At 43.5% G+C, this 19,198-nt stretch overlaps 1 protein-coding gene across 4 annotated transcripts in view; it reads left to right on the top strand.

The window, feature by feature from the left end:
- Window positions 1–19,198, top strand: part of DPP6 (dipeptidyl peptidase like 6) — a 2,129,336-nt gene that overhangs the window by 1,769,068 nt on the left and 341,070 nt on the right. For all 4 annotated transcript variants that reach the window (XM_085631994.1, XM_085631993.1, XM_085631995.1 and 1 more), the window contains exons 14-15: window positions 15,629–15,720; window positions 16,061–16,108. In XM_085631994.1, coding sequence (XP_085488120.1) covers window positions 15,629–15,720; window positions 16,061–16,108 — 140 coding nt within the window. The remainder of the gene's footprint in view (window positions 1–15,628; window positions 15,721–16,060; window positions 16,109–19,198) is intronic.

The following is a 19,198-nucleotide window of genomic DNA, read 5'->3' as shown; positions in this document are numbered from 1 at the left end:
CAGTATGGATGACATGTGACTCCTACACCTTGTAGTCTTCTGTAACATTTCCTATATACTGATTTACACACATTATGATTGATTGTCTCTGTGTAATCTGTGTATGATGTAAAGTGCTTTGACACCCTACAGTGGTATGAGTGGCACCATAAAACTAATTAAATTAATCTGAGAGTGGTTATGGAGACCTAGAGGGAACTGTTAAAGGGTGGTATTGAGGGAATCCGTGGTGGAGGTGGTCATTGGGTGGGGGCAACTAACAAACATTGTCGCACTGGGTGCCGCCAGCGCTAAAGCGGGCCCTGGTATTTGATTGGCAGTAGTATGGCAAGAAATTTGGGACTGGCGCAGCTTTCCATGCCTACCACTGCCAATATTTGTGAATTTCAAAAAGTGGCAAATTTGCACCCATTCAAGCAGTACTTCCCTAGTTGCAGATTTTCTACTTTCTTGGTAAACCGGTCACGATATAGCTTACGATACTGATCCAAAATATGAACAATTTAAAACCTGTAAGTGAAGAGAGAACAATAAGAAGAAAACGACACAGTCATAGCAGAAGGGGATGTAACACTCCAAACATCCCTGCTGAAGCTGCGCCCCTGCCCGTCCCACCAGGCCTTGTAATTCGCCCTGGGAACTCACATCTTTGGTCACGTACAAGACAATAGCCTTGAGTCCCGGCCCTGGGATCACCTATTTTAAATGTATTTTCACTGCATACACTCTTTTTCGGCTCTGCTATAAAAAGGCTTGATGGTAGAGTTGCCAAATCAGTGCATGTGGGCAGGGCTCCACGTTTCTAGTTCTCGACATCTACAAGTCATTTTATCAAGTTGCTGAAGGCTCCATGTACTAAACCTAAGTAACAAACAGAGGAGGGAGTGCAGGCAAAGTAATAGGGCAAGCTGAGGCAGAGCCGAACCATGGATCAGGCTTGACTCTAAGAGTCCGTCCACCATCCAAGCCATAAAAACGTTTGGCATGCATATCGTATCATAAACATAAAGTAAAAATAAGATACATTCCTTTCAAAATTAAAAAAAGTGTATTTCTTCTACATAAGGAAGTTTATATCATGGTATAGACAGACATTTATTAAACGTGATACTTTTTAGAAACATTCATGGCTTGTCCCCCAACAACAATGCCATTAGTGAACTAAGAGGCAACTCAGTAATCATGTAAACCCTAAATGCGGCCTACATTTTTATTATAGATGGGGCAAAATTGCACTCTACTAAATTAAATCTAAGAGGTCCTTGAGCTGTGCACATCCTGAACTCAAGTATTTGAAAGGGTGCTCAAATGTAATAATAAATCAAAAGGAGTCTCTGTGAAATAAAATATTTGCCTAGCATCACACAATTTGGCCAATCAACGAAGACAGTATTCATTCTAGATTATATGGGATCACATTTTGAAATTCAGCCAGATGGGTATCTGTGTGTCCCTCTCTTCCATTTACATCAAAGGTCATTGTTTTATCTTTCATTCTTAGCTCACATCAAGACAACCTTACACAGAGATAGCAGACCGAACTCCGGCACCACTGTTACATCGGCGCCATTACATCTACCAAGCCAAGAATGCTTTTATCTGGGGGGTTTCACACCCGAAACACCTATTGAAACTATGCCCCGGGTTTCCACTTTGATATCTAATGCACAATCATCAGGTATACAAAAGTCAAAACAGGATATAAAACAATGTCAATCACAAGCATGAATACCTTTGCATGCTAGTCCCTACTGTGACCTTCCTTTCTTCAGGTAGACCTCAAGCTTCCCTTTTTTGTTAGCACACCCAAAGCTGGATCTTTATTGCAAAATTCACTGCCCTACTGATGTTCAAGATAAACTCCTCTTCTGGTATTCCATTGCTTTCTTTCCTCTGCCTCAGTGGATTTTAGATCTACAATCAGTTCCTCATTTTATTTGGAAGAATCAAATATCTCATCAGCAACCTATCACTGAAGAAACAGCCATGCAGTTGACCCAATTCGGTCCTCAGAAAAAATACCATATAGCTTTTATTTTGTGAGGTAGTATCTTGTTCCCTACTCTCACTCCCACTAACTGGCTTGCCAAGGCAGCCAATGTTATAGTGTTATGTACACTTAATATAACCTATATTCAGCATTTTTGAGTGAGATACTAAAAAAAATGTAAATATACCGCAAAGATATTGCTCTTACCAACAAATTTGCAGTTAAAAAATGCTGCCCCTAAAGGGCACTCACGCATCACGTGGATTTATTTTATTCATAACAGAGACGTGTGCATTGCAGGGGAGCAGGAGCGAGCAACGTGATGAATTATGCATCACAGTTCTCCTAATTAGTGTCCAGGAGCCATGCAAATGTCCAGCTTCTATTTATCGTTTTGTCTTTCCTTCATGAACTGTAGCCTATTGTTAGACCTGGCACCTTGGCATGGGTCTCCCTTCCATTTTTTGCTGTTGCCTCATGTGTTTTTGCTGGTGTTAGATGCTTTGGGCACTGTGCCACTGCTGTCCAGTGCCACAGTGCAATTGCTCCCGATTGTAAATTGATGTATGAATTAGTGATTCCATGATTGGTTGGTTTGGGTTACCTGTCAGACCCTAGTACAGTGCACCAGGAGTGCCCAGGGATGGTAATCCAAATACTGCTGGTGGGCATGCAGCACTGGTTGTGCCACCCACAGAAGCAGCCTGTAAAAGTGTGTCTAAGGCCTGCCATTGCAGAGCCTGCGTGCAGTCTGGTACCGTCATGCTGACTGGACAAGTGCACCCACTTGCCAGTCCCTAAACCTTCCCTTTTCTTCATATCAGACACCCCTATGGTAGGCCCAAGGGCAGGGTGCATTGTAAGTATAAGGTAGGACATGCCCTGGTGTGTGTGGCATGTTCTAATTTTCGTTTTTCACTATTGCAAGCCATATGTTCTCCATAGGCCAGAATGGGCAGTTTGATTATTACGTTTTATAATCCTATCTGACTCAGGGAACATGGTAGAAATTCGAATTTAGTATGCCTGAACTCAGAATGATAAAATACATCTTTTAGTGAAGTTGGTTTTAACATTCCGTGTTTGAAAATACCACTTTTAGAAAGTAGGTATTTTCTTGTCTAACCATTCAAACCTGCCTCTGCTAGGCTGTGTATTCCTTGTCTGGAGTTTGAGTGACAGGGCTGGGGAATTCCAGGAGACAGGGTGAGGTAGCCCAGTGGTGAATAGAGAGATCTGCATCTAGATGGGAGGGAGTAGTTGCACCTGGGACCTGAATAGTGCTGTGCCTTCCCTCCACAATGCTGGCTCCACCTCCTGTGGTGCGTCTGATGTCTCTGCCCTGCACTCTGAAAGGAAAGTAGGAGTCATGTAAACAAAGTGCTCCAGGACTGACCAGAATTGGTTTGGACTAGGCAAAGGCCTCTCTGCTTTCAGAGAACAAAGGAAAACTTAGTATAAATATTGGGACCCCAACCCCAGAACTCTAGATCACTTTGGGAAACAAAAAGAAACCTTTGCTGAGGAGTGAAACCAGAAGAAACTGAGGAGAGACTATCCCTAAGCTGAAGTGCTGCTTGGGGGATTGGCCTGCAGTGGTTGCCTGACTGCCAAAGAAAGGAGAAAGGACTTTGTGTGCATTTTCATTCAACTTGTGTAAGGATCTCCAAGGGCTTGGAAAAGAGCTTGCCTCCTGCTGAAGTCTCATGGACAACAGACTTCAACCACCAGCTCCCCAGAGTTCTTTGGAAGTGCCTGCTGCTGTTTTGGGCCTTCTGAGGGACTGCGTGTCGCAAGGAGCTGGAAGCACGACTCACGGAGAAGAAGCGTGTCGCCGTCGCAGCCGCTGCCGTCGCATCACTGAACAAGGGTGTCGCCGCTGTAGCTGTCGCATTGCACCGCACCACGAGAAGCGGCACGCAACACCAAAGAAGCGTGTCGCCATTGCAGCCGCTGCCGTCGCATCACTGAACAAGGGTGTCGCCACTGTAGCTGTCGCATTGCACCGCATCACGAGAAGAGTCTCGCATCGAGGAAGAAGCGTGTCACCGTCACAGCCACTGCCATCGCATTGTGGATGTCGCCACTGTAGCTGTCGCATTGCACCACATCAAGAAAAGCGCCTCTCATCCACGGAGAAGCGTGCCGCCGTCGGAGCTGCTGCCGTCGCATCACTGAACAAGGGTGTCGCCGCTGCAGCTGTCGCATCGAGCGGAAGCATCTCGCATCGTCGGAGAAGAGTGTCGCCGCCAAAGCCGCTGTCGTCGCATCACTGGACAAGGTTGTCGCCGCTGCAGCTGACGCGTCGAGTCTTCTCGCAACATCGGAGAAGCGTGCCGCATCAGGAAGATCTTCACGTCTTTATTTCTTTGCAGCAAACTTTCATCGCATCACCATAGTTGCAACATTTTTGATGCCCTGCGTGTCGCATCTAAAGGTACATTGACTCAAAGTGTCGCATTTAAGATCTAAAAGAGAACTAAGCTAAATTCTACCATTTTTAAAGTAACAGTATTGTGGATTTTTGTCGGTTATGGTCTTGTGTTAAATCTATATAAAGAATACTTATTTTTTATATAAAACCTGTGTGGTGTCCATCTGTAGTGTTGTCACTTGATTACTGTGTGTGTTCACAAATGCTTTACACACTGCCTCTGAGATAAGCCTGTCTGCTCGTGCCAAGCTACCAAGGGGGTGAGCAGGGGTTATTTTAGGAGTGTACCCCCCTTACCCTGACTAGAGGCAAGGGTCCCTATTTGTCACAAGTGCATACCTGTTCCAACTAGAGACCCCCAAATCTAACACCTATTCAAAGCAAGTTTCCGTTCATGGTCCCCAGATGTGGAGCTTGGGATGATTGTCATATAAAAGCCCACTCATATGATTTCAAAGGCGTGAGATGCATTTTGCTGCATGGCTTCCATGGAAGCCATTATGGAGAACACTCAATTGGAAATCCAGTTATCTACTGCTCTAAAGTCACATCACTTCTAAACTGGTATTTGAAGATGGTGCTCTAGCTTATGCGTATCCTCTACCAGCCACCTATCAATGGACCTCACCTTATTCCCTGTGTCTTCTGGAGCTCTATAGACCGAAGGGAAGCTGTGGAATTCTGGTGCCACTCAGACTTCACCAACTGAAACCTACTGGGTCGCCTGAAGGTCTCGGTAGAGCTGCTGCTGCAGCTGGCAGGGCTCTGTAAAAGCCACTCTCATCAGGGTGCTGACTTTCTGCTCTTCTGCTCCGTCTCTGAGAGCATATAGCATCAGTGGAGAATGGAGAGCAGTCCCAGAGAATAAAGGAAAAGGGGGCAGGATCCCAGGTATTGGCTTTTAAAAAAATATATATATATATTGAAGCTGTGAAGGAAAAGATATTAACAAGGGAGATGATGGTGGAGTTTGGTAGGATGCATAGTATTTTTTTTATTTGGGTAGGTGATGGAAGAGTACTGCTTAGAGAGACAGAATAATATGGAAGTATCCCAGTTATTTTTATATATTGGGGTACAAGAAAAAATGGGCAGAGGCTGGTGGAGGTGGACGACAGAACACAACGTATATGTAGTTCACAGCACAGAGGGAGCAAAGAGCAGTGAAGTTCCAAAATGACTATTCTTTGTCTGTGCAGCAATATATGTACTCATCTGAGACAGGGAAGAGGATTGGCAGCATGATTAGTATAGATGTGGAGATTGGCAGCTGTCCATAACAAGCAGTTTTCTAACTCAAGTAGCATAATTAGTCATTCGATACTGCTTCCATAGTCTATTTGAATTTACTTGGAATGCCTCAGTGGAAAGCAATCCCATTAGTGACAATTACGCATTTTTTTTGTGTTTGAAATGCTTTATTGAAGAGAAACATAGCGGACGACAAATACAGGTCATATAAAGAGCATTGTCATACAAAGTCAAAAGGAAAGAAAAAATATTACAGGGCCATTATAAGCTCAAAAACCTTAGGAACCTGAGGAAAAAATACGAAAAGCATTTTATAAAATTTTAAAGGGAACCGAAAGGAAAAAGAAAGAGGAGGAAAAGGAGAGAAAAGGGGAGGAGAAAGGAAAGAAGGGAAAAGAAAGAGAAAGGGAGATATGAGGCGTCTTAGTGAAGAGTAAATGCTATAGTCAGACAGAAGATAGATAAAATAGAGAGAGCAAATAAGCCAAGGGTAGGGAATATTTGAAAGGCAGGGAATACGAATGTAAATATAGATAAGATGAAGAGAATAGAGAAGAAGAAAGAAAGAGGAAGGGTAGAGCCGGTGTACTTCATGGGGGTTTGAAATTCTCAGAGGATAAAGGAGAAACAGATTTCGACTTTAGAGCCATAGAATCAAGATAAGTTGTGAGAGGCAACCAGAATAGATCTCTGTTGAGAGTAGGAGTGGAGGCAGCAGCGAAGCGAACATCAAGTCTGTGATAGTGACAGAGGGAGTTCCACCAACATTGTATCGAAAGCTTAGAAAGATCCTTCCAGTTAGAAGCAATGTGCTGGAAAGCCAGAGCCAACATGAGATCTAATAGACCTGAGGAACTAGAAGGAATGTCAAGAGCGTCAGAAATACTACCTAAGAAAAGAAGAGGGATAGAATACGGAATAGAGATAGAGAATAAGCGAGAGACATAAGACCACACCTGATCCCAAAGTACTAGAGCAGAAGGACATAGAAAAAGTAAGTGATACAGATCAGCATTAGGGGCAGAGCAGGTCCAACAGGTAGAATCCTTATCAGGAGAGAAGCGAGAAATAGAGAGGGGAGAGAGATAAAGTCTATGATATAGAAAGAACATAGACTGAGTTAGTGAGGCAGAACGGGAGATTTTTAAAGATCTGACCCAGACTTTGTCCCAAACAACTATAGACCATTCACAGCCCAAATCAAGCTCCCAAGCAATTTCCAATTTGGATTTTGGACGAGTCGGATTGGGGGAAGAGAAAAACTTATAAATAAGAGAGGCTTTGGGAAGAGCAGAGAGAATCTGAAGAAGCGGGGACTGGGAAACAGAAGAGGGTGACAAAGGGAGAGAGTAGTAGACCTCAAGTATAATGGCCATTAGGACAGAGAATCTATGGAAGAAAGACTGGGGACAGTGAAACAAGAGTCGGAATCGAGGAAAAGAACACGGGAGAAAGCCATCAAAAAGCTGGTTAACCCATATCAGCCCCTTAGATCTCCACGCAGTCCAGCAAATAGGGCGATTATGGAGGAGAATAAGTGAATTGTACCAAATCGGGGAAGCCAAAAAAGATTCGCGGGAGATCGGGTCCGAACGGACTAGAGCATGTAGTAGAGAGGTAGTATGTTTAAACAGGGGTAGAGGGGTGGTTAAGTTCTTAGCAGTGAAATGTACAACTTCAGAAAGGGAAAAAGGAGAGAGGAGTGAACGTTCAATGGAGAGCCAAAGAGGAGCTAGAGGGGAAGGTGTAAGGACCAGCCAATTAGAAGCCTGACGGAGAGAAAAGGATTTATGGTAGAGACGGAAATCCGGAAAGTTGACTCCGCCGTTAGCCTTTGGTTTACGAAGGGCAGCAAGCGCAACTCTCGATTTTTTATTATTCCAAAGGAATTTAGAAAGACAGGAATCAATGCGTTTGAAATAGACATCAGGGATATGAACGGGGAGCATGGAAAGAACGTATATGAGAATGGGAGAGATCATCATTTTGATCGAATCTAGCCGACCCCACCAGGAGAGAAAAAGGGGATTCCAAGAAGAGAGCAACTTATCTATACGGGATAGTACGGCAGTGAAGTTGAGCCGAATAGATGAAGAAATGGAGTTGGAGAACCAGATTCCAAGGTATTTAATTTTAGAGGGATTCCATGCAAACCCGGTGGCCGAAAACTGGTGAGGGAGACAAAATTTAGTAAGAGGGAGAATCTCAGTTTTATCGGAATTGATCTTGTAACCAGAAACTTGGGAAAAGGAGTTAAACTCAATTATTAAGGCCGGAATGGATTGGTCAGGATCGGAAATAAACAAAAGAATGTCATCTGCATACGCAGAGAGTTTCAAGTGGGTTTTATCATAAGGAAAGCCAGAAATAGAAATATTGTTCCTAATGGACGAGAGAAACGGTTCTAAAGCCAGAACAAAAAGTAAAGGGGAGAGAGGACAGCCCTGGCGGACACCACGCTGCAAGGGAAAGTAAGAGGACGTTCGGCCGTTAACTAATACAGACGCTTTAGGAGAGGAATAAAGTAGAGAAACAAGAGAGATAAAATTAGGGCCAAAGCCGTGCCAACGAAGGGAGGCGAACATAAAGGACCAATCTACTCTATCAAAAGCCTTCTCGGCATCCACTGATATAGCAGCTAAAGAGGAGTTAAGAGAAGGTACTTTATTGAGAACATTAAGAAAAAGACGGGAGTTATCTGAGGTAAGTCTACCCTTTACGAAACCGCATTGTTCCTTACCGATAAGGTGTGGGAGGAAAGAATCTAAACGTCGGGCAAGAAGTTTAGCAAATAATTTATAATCTACATTAACGAGGGATATTGGGCGATAGTTCTTACAGAATCGCGGATCACGACCATCTTTGGGTATTAAGCAGATGGTAGCCTCGTGGAAGGTACCAGAAGCCGTGCCGGAGGTGAAGAAGGATTGAAAGAGGGAGAGAAGTTTGGGAAGCAAAAGATCTGAAAAATGTAGATAAAATTCCACAGAAAAACCATCTGGACCCGGAGATTTACCCTTGGTTAGAGATGTTAAGGCGCTGTCCAGTTCGGTGAGAGAGAGGCCAAGCTCAAGATCAGGGAAATTAAGATGAGAGGCAGAGGGGGCAGGAATTTTGTCCAAGTAGGATTGAATGAGAGTAGTCGAAGGGGGGGATTCAGGGGTATAAAGAGATCGGTAGAACTGCTGGAATTGGGCGAGTATATCCTCTTCCTTGTGGAGGAGGTGGTTATCGTTGGAGTATATTGAATCAATCAGGTTACGCTCCTTGCGGGACTTAAGATAGTTGGCCAAAAGTTTACCTGACCTGTTACGACCTCCGTAGTAGCGGGCGCTGCTGCGGAGAAGCAATGAGGACGCATTGTCAGTAGAAATTTTGTTGAACTCGAGTTTGGCACGTATAAGGTCTGGTACAACAGTTGGAGCAGAAGAGGTGTAAAATTTATGTTCTAAGGATTTGATATGAGAGAGAAGGTCTTTTTGCTTCTTAAGATAAGATTTCTTTTTCTTTGAGACAAAGTCAATCACAAAGCCGCGAGCAGTAGCCTTGAAAGAGTCACAAATAACATGAGGGGGTAAAGAAGGATCAGAATTAAGTAGGAAAAATTCCGTGGCAAAGGAAAGGAAGGAAGAAGAAAAAAGGGGGTCTAGGAGGAGCGAGTTATTAAAGCGCCAGCGGGAGGATTTGGGGTGAGGGGGAAGAAGATCAAAAACGGTGACAATAGGAGCATGGTCTGAGATAACTATCGGCTCTATAGATGAGGAAAGAAGATTTTGAGAGAGAGATTGAGAGAGGAATATATAGTCAATCCGGGAGAAGGAGGCATGAGGGGGTGAGAAGAACGAGTAGTCTAAAGAGTCAGGATGGAACAGTCTCCAAGAGTCAAGAAGGTGAGATTTGGAGATAGTGTCAAGGAATTGTGTATGTGATTTGTGGGGGGTGAAGCGGGCAGAGGATTTGCGATCAAGAAACGGGTCAACAATTTGATTACAATCCCCCCCTAGAATGAACAAAGAATCACTGTGTTGGAAACATTTAGAAGTTATTAGAGGCCAAAAGTTACAATCAGGGTGAGTGGGGCCATATACATTAAAAACAGTCAAGGAAACAGAATTAATTAACAGCTTAGTTAAGACCCAACGACCCTCAGTGTCATTTTCTTGAGAGAGAACTTTACATTTTAACTTCTTGTGACACAAAATGGCCACACCATTCTTTTTGTTAGAGGTAGGAGAAAATAAAACCGTTCCCACCCAACCTCTTTTTAAATTAAGAGACTCCGCCTCAGAGAGATGAGTCTCTTGCAAAAGAACCAAGTCAGGGGTGTAAGAGGCTAGATGGGAAAGCACTCTCTGCCGCTTAATGGGGCTAACAAAACCTTTCACATTCCATGAGATAACTTTAAATTAAATCACAATAAAGTGTGTCAGGAACAGAGAGAAGGAATAAAACCAAAAAACGCCACAAAGGAGAATAACGAGCAGAGGAAAGACAAGAGCAAGACAAAAGAAAGTCGAAGAACATGGTGAAAAGAGAGCAAGGAAAGAGGAAAGGAAGGAAAGGGGCGAGAAAGAGGAGAAGAAGAAGATACAGTACATATCCAAAACGGACGACTGAAGGAAACATACCTGAAGGGGGAAGGGAGATGAGAAGATGACGACGATGGGGTGTGGAAGGATTCGACAAGAACAGCCCTCCGAGCCGGAGAGTAACAACCCACCGAAACAGGACGGATTATGAGGAAGACGGGTTAAATGGTATGGAGAGGATTACAAGAGGGTTGGTCAAACAGAGAATCTGGGGAAAGAAAAAAGAAACATGTTATGCAGGGGTCATGGGAAGGTAAACAATACACAAACAAACAATTATATGCAAAAACAGAAACCCCAAACGACAACCATTATGTAATCACATCAGATAGAAGGAGAATCAACTAAGAAGGGAAAAACTCCAGCAAGAACCTGTAAGGAAAAAAAAAACCAATCAAGTAAATAATCAACCAGTAGGAGGATTGGATGTGTCCATGCCAGCATTAGTCTGAGTGTGGATGAATTTCTTGAGCTCAGCCGGGTCTTGAAAAGTCCAAGTATTGTTCTGGTAAGTTACCTTGAAGGTACAAGGGTGAAAAAGGCCATATCTAGCTCCCATAGAACGTAGGGGAGCGCGAAGAGACAGAAATTCTTTTCTTCTGGCAGCAGTGGCACCAGAGACATCCTGAGAGAGATAGACTCTCTGACCCATCCAAGAAATTTGGCGTTTCGCTCGAGCTGTGGAGAGGATCAGGAGGAGGTCAGTAAATTTAAGAAAGAGGATAATGACCCCCCGCGGTTTGGTGGAGGAGGAGGAACGAGGACCAAGTCTGTGGGCACGTTGGATACTAAGAGAGGTGGTAGCAGGAAGGTCTAACAACTTCAGGAGGAAAGAAGAGAAGAACATGACAGGATCATCCCCCTCCAAAGATTCCGGTAGGCCATAAACGCGCAGGTTATTCCTCCTGTTCCTGTTTTCCAAATCCTCAGTATGCTGCTGAAGGGCAAGAAGAGACTTCTCCAAAGAGGAAATGCGATGGGAATTTGACTGAATTTCTGGAACCTGCTGCTCCACAGAAGAAACACGGGCCTCCATAGTTGACCATTTGTCCTCAAAAAGCTGCATCTTAGCGTTAGTCTCTTCCACGAATGGGCGCAAAGCGCAAATCTCCTCAAGTATCAACTCCATAGAAATAGGGGGTGGAGATGACTCAGGTGGCGGAGGAGAGGAGTCCGGCTTCATGCGCTTAGGTAAGGAAACAGGAGGGGAAGATTTGCTGGAAGAAGATTGTGATGAAGAAGAGCGGGAGGGACCTGCTGTCGCCATTTGCTCTATGGAAGGAGACTGAGGAGAGTGGCCTGATGGTGAGGAGGAGGCAGAGGAAGGTGGAGCCTTCGAAGGCACAAAGACAAACTTCGGATTGCGAAGCTTGCCCATAGAAGCTTGAAACGTGCCAATGATAGTGAGCGAAAGTCAAATAAGCAAGCCAACACAACAATCTGGGATCAGAGGCAGGGATTGTCAATATGTCTACATGACCAGACCAGATCTAAATAGCCCAGCGGTTATCAGAAATAATAGAGGAGACTTGGAAAGGTCATTGAAAAACTCTTGGATTGAAAATGATGTGAGCAGATATTAGGAGGTGTTTCCACATATAGTAAGCAATTAAATATGGTTGTCCAATACCACGTTTAGTACCACATAAGGCTTGGCAGAGGTATCCTCAAGATTGCATATAAGTCGTGGAGAAAGAGCCCCTGGTATAGAATCCATATCCAAGCGTCACAAAAAGCGTAGAAAACAAATTAAGTCATTTCCCTGAAGGGTTAAAGTAGACATGTAATCCTCGGGGAACAGTTCAAGACCACAGAGATATTCACCTACCAGGGAAGTTGTAATGAGTCTTTCATACAGCTGCTCCTTGAAAAGCGATTGGGAAGTAGGAATTACTCCACATTGTCATGGAAAGCAGAGCGCGTCTGAAAACATGGGAGAAACTTGCTGTTCCAGATGCGCGCGCCGGTTACAGGCGAGCGTTGCTGAGGAGACAAAATGGCGGGCGTTCTGAGGAGCGCATTCAGCGCGACGAAGATAGCGTGTTTCGAACGCAAGAGGGATCACCCTTGGCTCCCCAGGTGCACATCCCGTTCCGCTAGCTGGACCGTCTCCGTGGTGTTGACAAAAGAGGTTGGAAACTGTTATAATCAATCCGGGTCCATCCCGGTGCGGCGGAGCTCCGGGTCTAAGCGGCCATCTTAATCGGCGTCCAAGCCACGCCCCCCACAATTACGCATTTTTAATTGAATATATTGCCCCATGTGAATATGTACCTTTGTGGAATTGTGCCTATTCCCCAAAATTTGTGGGGACAGTATTATTAACCTGATGAACTCTAAAGCCACACATTGATTAGTAACCTCTAGTTATCTGCTTGTGGATATCCAACTACTGATGATAGGTCTCACCTATAGAGGGCTTTAGCCGTCTCTCATCGTAGACCTATTGTGAATAGTACAATACATAGAGTGTCCTGTGGGTCTTGCTCATGATTAACTGGCTTTCTTTCTTGTCTGTCTCAGTAACCTTCTCCTGATTCAATAGCTTCCCTCCGTATCCTTGTGGGGATTTTTGCAACTGCAGCTGTGGGTGGAGGGGGAGTTTAAATTGCGCTTTATGCTTTTTGCAAGAAAGCCCAGGTGATAAGGTGGAAACAGCTCATTTCAATATTGACGCGGTTAACTCTAAGACCATACTTTTATGCCCTAGCTTTATGTTCTAGAACAGATGATGATTTTATCATAAGGTCTGTCTTGTCAATAGTAAAGAAGGAAACATTAGGACACATTTAATCCTTACTTTTAAACTGGATGTACTGAACTACTATTGTTAGATAGAAGGGCCTGTGATTGAAATGAGTTAGGTTTAATCTCGTGTGATAATCATTATTTCTGGTATTTGTTACTGGAATGTGTTTTTCCCTTTCCATTTGTTTTTCCAAGTTGTTGATGCTATTCTTGTGTTACTTCTGCCCATTAGCATTTCATTCTCACTGTGGTTGTATTGCATAGCCTATATGCTTTATCTGCTAACCTCAGACCCTGCAATGGAATGCTTAAGGAGAACTATTTTCTCTCTATCTCTCCCTGCTCGCTCATCTTATCCCACCTCGTCTCTTTATTAAAAACTACCCCTGAATCCCCTAGTACCCACTTGCCATCCGATTCCCCTTATGCTTTGAGTGGCACCATCACTGTAGTGCCAAGTGGCCTTCATATTTTTCTTTAACCATTCCAAGATGGCCCCAATAACGTGTGTAATAGCCATCTTTAAATACATTTTCTTTTGCTTTAAGAAAATCCATTCAAAGTTGGCCACCATGGATATACGTGCACTCATAGTGGCCATCTTGGAACAGATTTTTTTGAAGCAAAGAAAATTCATTCAAAGATTGTCACCCAGATGCTTGCACGTCTTTGAAGCATATATGAAAATTCCTTCGAAGTTAGTTACCACAGATGCATGCATCCATGGTGCCCATCTTTGAATGCATTTCTTAAAGCATAACATTTTTTATTCATAGATGTCCTTCGCATGTGCATGATAGTGCACAGACATTGGCCCGCTGGGGAAGAAACTCAAGCATTCATAATGCCAATAGATTCCTCGAGCAAGGCCTGTTTGCTTTGCCAATGCTTGATCTCTGTGGCATGTAGACTTTGTCACTTTGCACTGCACACTACATTTCTTCCACTGCTATTTGTATCCTGTACGTCATTAAACATCTTGCGAAAAACAAATGACATCTGCACTGCAAAATTAATTGCTTCCTCGCCATGTTTCCACAATAATCAGATTATTATTCACAAGCCTCTGCACTCTTAGAAGCCAGTCCTCTAATTAAAATTAGAGGTGGGCCACGTTTTTATTTTGGCCACCTTTTCAGGTAGTGTCGGGTGAGGGCCCCTTGGTGAACATGCGTGTAGTTTGAAGACTTTGTCCATTTTGGAGAAGAGAAGTAGAAGCCTCCCTATCACCAACAGGAAGTCACCCTTATGATAGTTTCCTACCGAGGAGGTCTCCTGTAAGGGACAAGCTAAAGAAGGACATGATGAGGATTTCCTGATGTGGTTCGTGTTAGCATCCTGCATTCTAATGACCTGATTATGACTTTGGCGGTGTGGGAGTGGGGCTGCCACACCGCCGCCCCACTCCCACACCGCCAAATTCCACCGCCGGCCGCCCGCCAGATTGCGAGTTTTCTCATTGTCTGGCGGGCAGTCCTTTGTCGATCCCACAGCGGTGCCTTTGAAAAAGACACCGCAATAGGAATGCCAAAGCCCGTTACTGCACGGCATGGACTCTGCAGTCCATGCCGTGCAGGAAAGGGGTGCATGCACACAGGGGGGCACAACATGTGCCCCCTACATGCATCCACATGGCCTGAGGCACCAGGGGAACTGTAGGGCCTGCTTAGTTCCCTCACCACCAGCCTTTTCATGGCGGGCTTACCACCATGAAAAGTCTAGCCGTGAGGAAACTCGTAATATGCTTGGCGGGGCCGGAACTGCACCATCAGTATATTACTGCTTCACACCGCTGCAACACCGCAGCGATCCCACCCTCAAACTCAAAATCTGGTGGTCGGACTGCCAGTGTGGTAGTAGCCGCCACACCACTGAGTTTGGCGGCCCTATGGATCGTCAAACTGGTAATCACCCTCTAAATATTAGAGTTTTTAGCAAATCTTCAAACTTAAAAATAACAGTTACATTTTGTTAAAACTTCAAGAAAAAGGGATCTTTTTATGCTTCCTTTTAAGTTATGTTATGTTAATAAACATGTAGAGCGCGTGAATACCCTTAGGTGTCTTGGCGCAATATAGGGTATTGCAGTGGGGCAGTAATCAGGAAGAGAAACAGAGAGGCTAGGCATTAAAAAACCAGGTTTTTAACAGTTTCCTAAAAGTCCAAAGAGTGGGTGCCGCTTTGATATGTAAGAGCAGAGTGTTCCAAAATGCCAGTGTTTCAGAGGAAAAACAGTTCCCACCCCATTTAAGTCTCTTGAATTGAGGGCGATTGATCATCAATGTATTTTTTGATCGTAGATCTCGATTAGGAATGTACCAGGAGAATGAGTATCTAAGGTAGGTGGGTCCTGAGTTGTTTAAGGCCTTATACGCAAGGCAAAGTGCCCAGGACCATCCTTGTTAATAACAGAATCTAAGATCAGGTTTCCCGCTCCATGATCATCTGTCTGACTGTGGTGTACTCTTAGTCAAGGTGTTGAATAACCAGAAGACTGTTCCTATTATTTAACATAATTGCCCACGTGTATCTCAAGAACTGCTGTGAATAGCTGCTCCTGGCACATGATTTTAAAATGGTAACAAAGGACTTCTGTGCTCTTTTATATTGTTGCAGGCCAATACCACCCATGACAACTTGCAGTCCATCACCTCTGGTGATTGGGATGTGACAAAAATCTTGTCTTACGATGAAAAGCGGCAGAAAATGTAAGCATCCAGTTCATCAGTGATCAAAACACATCCTGATTTTTCTAGGCGTGACTGTGACGTGTGAATAGAGAGACAAGAATTAAGATAATGGACAGGAAATTTATACAGTTAAGATTTCAAAAGGATGTGGCCTATCACTAAGAGCAAGATAATCAGGATTTTCGAATTTTGATGCAATATTTTTAAAAAACCTTCGAATAGTATTATAAAATTATAGAGGAGTAATCAATCATCTCTCTTTGTGTCCGCATACAACAGTCAAAATACTGTATGAGTTAACATAAACAATGAACCCCAAAAAATTTGAGTCTTACTCTTTTCTACTTTATCTTGATAGATACTTCCTCAGTACAGAAGATTCACCCATACGACGGCATTTATACAGGTAAGATTTATTTTTTAATTACTATCTTCCCTGTGCATCCTTTTGAAAGTCAACTATAGGTTTATATATTATTCATATGTGCGATTCTACGCTATGAAAATGCCTACCCATGTGTTTAATTGGGATAATAACCATTGCTGTGCTTAGAGGTGAAAGAAGGTTAATCCTTGAGTCAATTCAAATGGAGCAGAAGGTCAGTTCAGGACTCTACTGGAATGACATGCGCATCCCTTTTAATCATGAGATATTGTAAACTGAAAGCCAAAATTCCATGTGCAGCTAAAACATGACATAGGCATACATAGCTCTGCTGAATGTGATCCTGCATCTGTGGATCTAATTTTGTGGAGTTAATGACACCTGAGGTCACATAAACACTGATGGTGTGAAAAAAGCAAGGATTCCAAGATGAATCCTGAGAGTCTGCTGATTAATGAGGCATTAATGAGGGATTATCAGAGGAATCTGTAATTCTGCAAGCGTTCCCACCCACCACATTGGTTATTCCTCACTCTGCCCTCAAATTCCTATGGAGAGTTTAGCTGTTTTGGGTAATTGTGGGACAGGGTCCCCCCCAGGTAAAGAAAAACATGGACTAACTCTAGGGGTTTATTATAGGCCAATATTTTGGTCTGGCTAGACCTATATGGGTTAAGCACCATATATCCGGTTTTACTAATGTTCAGCTCTAGGCCAAGGTCTGCACAGAACTCCAAGAAATGGTTTAACATTTCTCACAGACCTCCAGGATTTTTCAAGATGCGAAGAGTGTCATCTGAAAATAAAATGTGGGTATTTTTGAAGGGCCAATTTTAGGGGCATCATTTTCTCAAAAATGTAAAGCCTCTGCCATGTCATTAATGAATAGGAAGAAGAGGGTTGGGGCTAAAACGCAGCTCTGCTGCACTTCCCTCTCAATCATAAGTAAGTCGGAGTGCTCCCCATTCTTCTAGTGCCTGACACGTGCATAGCTGTTCCTATGAATTCTAGTGAGAATATCGCGGATATTTGCTGGTAATCCCATACTTTCCAAGACTTCCCACAGTTTGCTCCTAGGGACCATATCAGAGGCAGTTTTTAGGTCTGCAAAACACATTGTCTATAAGTTAAGCCTTGCTGCTTTTTCTGCCAAGCTATCCAGGGATAAGCACAGGTTAATTTGGTGACTTTTTGTGGTTCACGCTGCCAGGGATTGTGGATGTTGCCTGACCAAGGCTAACACCCCAGTCAGCCAAAAATCCAATTTCTCACAAGTATGCTCTGCTGTTCACTTGGAACACCCCCGTAATCCCCACCTGCACTGCAGACAGGAAGAACATAATTGTGAATGGAGATGCTATTATCTAGTGCCACATGTTCAGCAATACAATAATGTACTGTCACTAATTTGGTGCAGCACCAAACCACACACACCAATAGCCAGGTGGGCTTTGCGGCACAGAGAATAGAAAAAACATGCAGGGAAGAAGAATGTTGTGCAGGTTTTCCTGTGTGTATTATTTTATACCCAAACTGTGCTCATTTCGAATCAGGGCCCCAGAGTTGTTACCCCACTATATTGTATATTTTAATACACTTGGACCACCAGCAGCAGAGGTTCTATGGCAAAGCAATTCTAGGTGGTTGGGTATGGTGCCACCAGCAGAAAAGTCCTTGCACAGGGCCCAACCTCCTGCTGTATTAGTATGTCTGAACTCAGTAATCAGTTTCAATGTCTTCCTGATTTGTTTAGCTCATTAGGGTGTGCTTTGTGGTGGTATCCCACTATGCCACGGGCCTATCTTTGCCCTGAATTATTTGAATTCTATGACTAATGGTGCATTGGGTATGTGTTGAATGGTGTATGCAATCTAATTATGTAATTTCCCAATTCAATGTGTAGAAGTATTATTGGTCAATTGCGTTCTCAAACTATTAACATGGAATTAAAGACGATGTTGTTAATACAATCTGATGATGTAAAAGTGTGACATTGGCATAAGGGCGGTCCAGCAAAGAATGTCGAAGCCGGAGTAATTTCTGGAACCCAGAAACATCTGAAAGGCAGTCTTCTGACCTGCGTGCTAATTTGGTGAACGTTTGCTATCAACTGGCACTGACCACACTCCACCTGCCCATTCCTGGTTACTACAATATATAATCATTTGAGAAGAACATGGCTAAAATCTAGGGTACTTGAGCAGTGACCCCAGTGCTGCTCTGGAATTTCCTGATTTGAGACACATTTAATGGTGTCAACAACCACACTTCCACCATTTATGAGATCCCTGCTCACCAGTCATTTCTGCCTACCTCCTAACAGATATTCCATTTTATAACGTAGAAGGAAATTCCAGGTAGCTAATAATCGAAATACGCCGAGCACTTCTTCCCTACATTGAACGGCTCAGTCTAGGCCAGACTTAGACTGTAAACTGTGACTACAGCTTTTGTTGGTAGAACCGCAGATAATTGGTCTGCTACGTTTAAGCCGATTTCTTTACCACCAGGATGGCTCGTATTTCGATTGTACGCTACCTGCAATTTACTTATAGAACCCTTTCTTGGTGGACCACTCTTGGAAATATACACTTGGTTTTCTGATTCAAAAAGTGCTTGAACCTGCCTGCTCAATTGGCTTTCCCAGTGTGCCATTAATTGACCTAGGTAACTCCATGATACCATATTTTGCCCTACACCGGGACACAGTCAAACTACATTCCAGCACCTACAAGGGCCAAGTGTATTCCAGCCCTGATGACAACCTGAAACGCAAACAAGTTGAAACGCCGTCAACCACACAGCGCAATGTTTTGGCATTTTCTGGTTCTTGAAATGCTCCTATTTTACCTGTATCATTAATTTACATGTTCTGTAACCATTTTCTAAAGTCATTATTTATTGCGCTGTTTTTCGCAGTGTTTTCACTTTGTCACATGTTCACCTGCGCCATTCACTTTTTGCATAAGCACCTTGGGCACACTCATTTTTTGGATTACATTTATATACATTATAACAGTGCTGATAAAAAGTCCACAATTTATATTTGTGAAATCCCAATACAGACCACTTTCTTTTTCCAAATGTAATTGTTGTTGTATCTCTGCTGTC

This window comes from Triturus cristatus, chromosome 10 (genome assembly GCF_964204655.1).
Source record: "Triturus cristatus chromosome 10, aTriCri1.1, whole genome shotgun sequence".
Taxonomy (NCBI): Eukaryota; Metazoa; Chordata; class Amphibia; order Caudata; family Salamandridae; genus Triturus; species Triturus cristatus.
The sequence above is the reverse complement of the archived record's forward strand: the minus strand, read 5'-3'. Positions and strand labels throughout refer to the sequence as shown.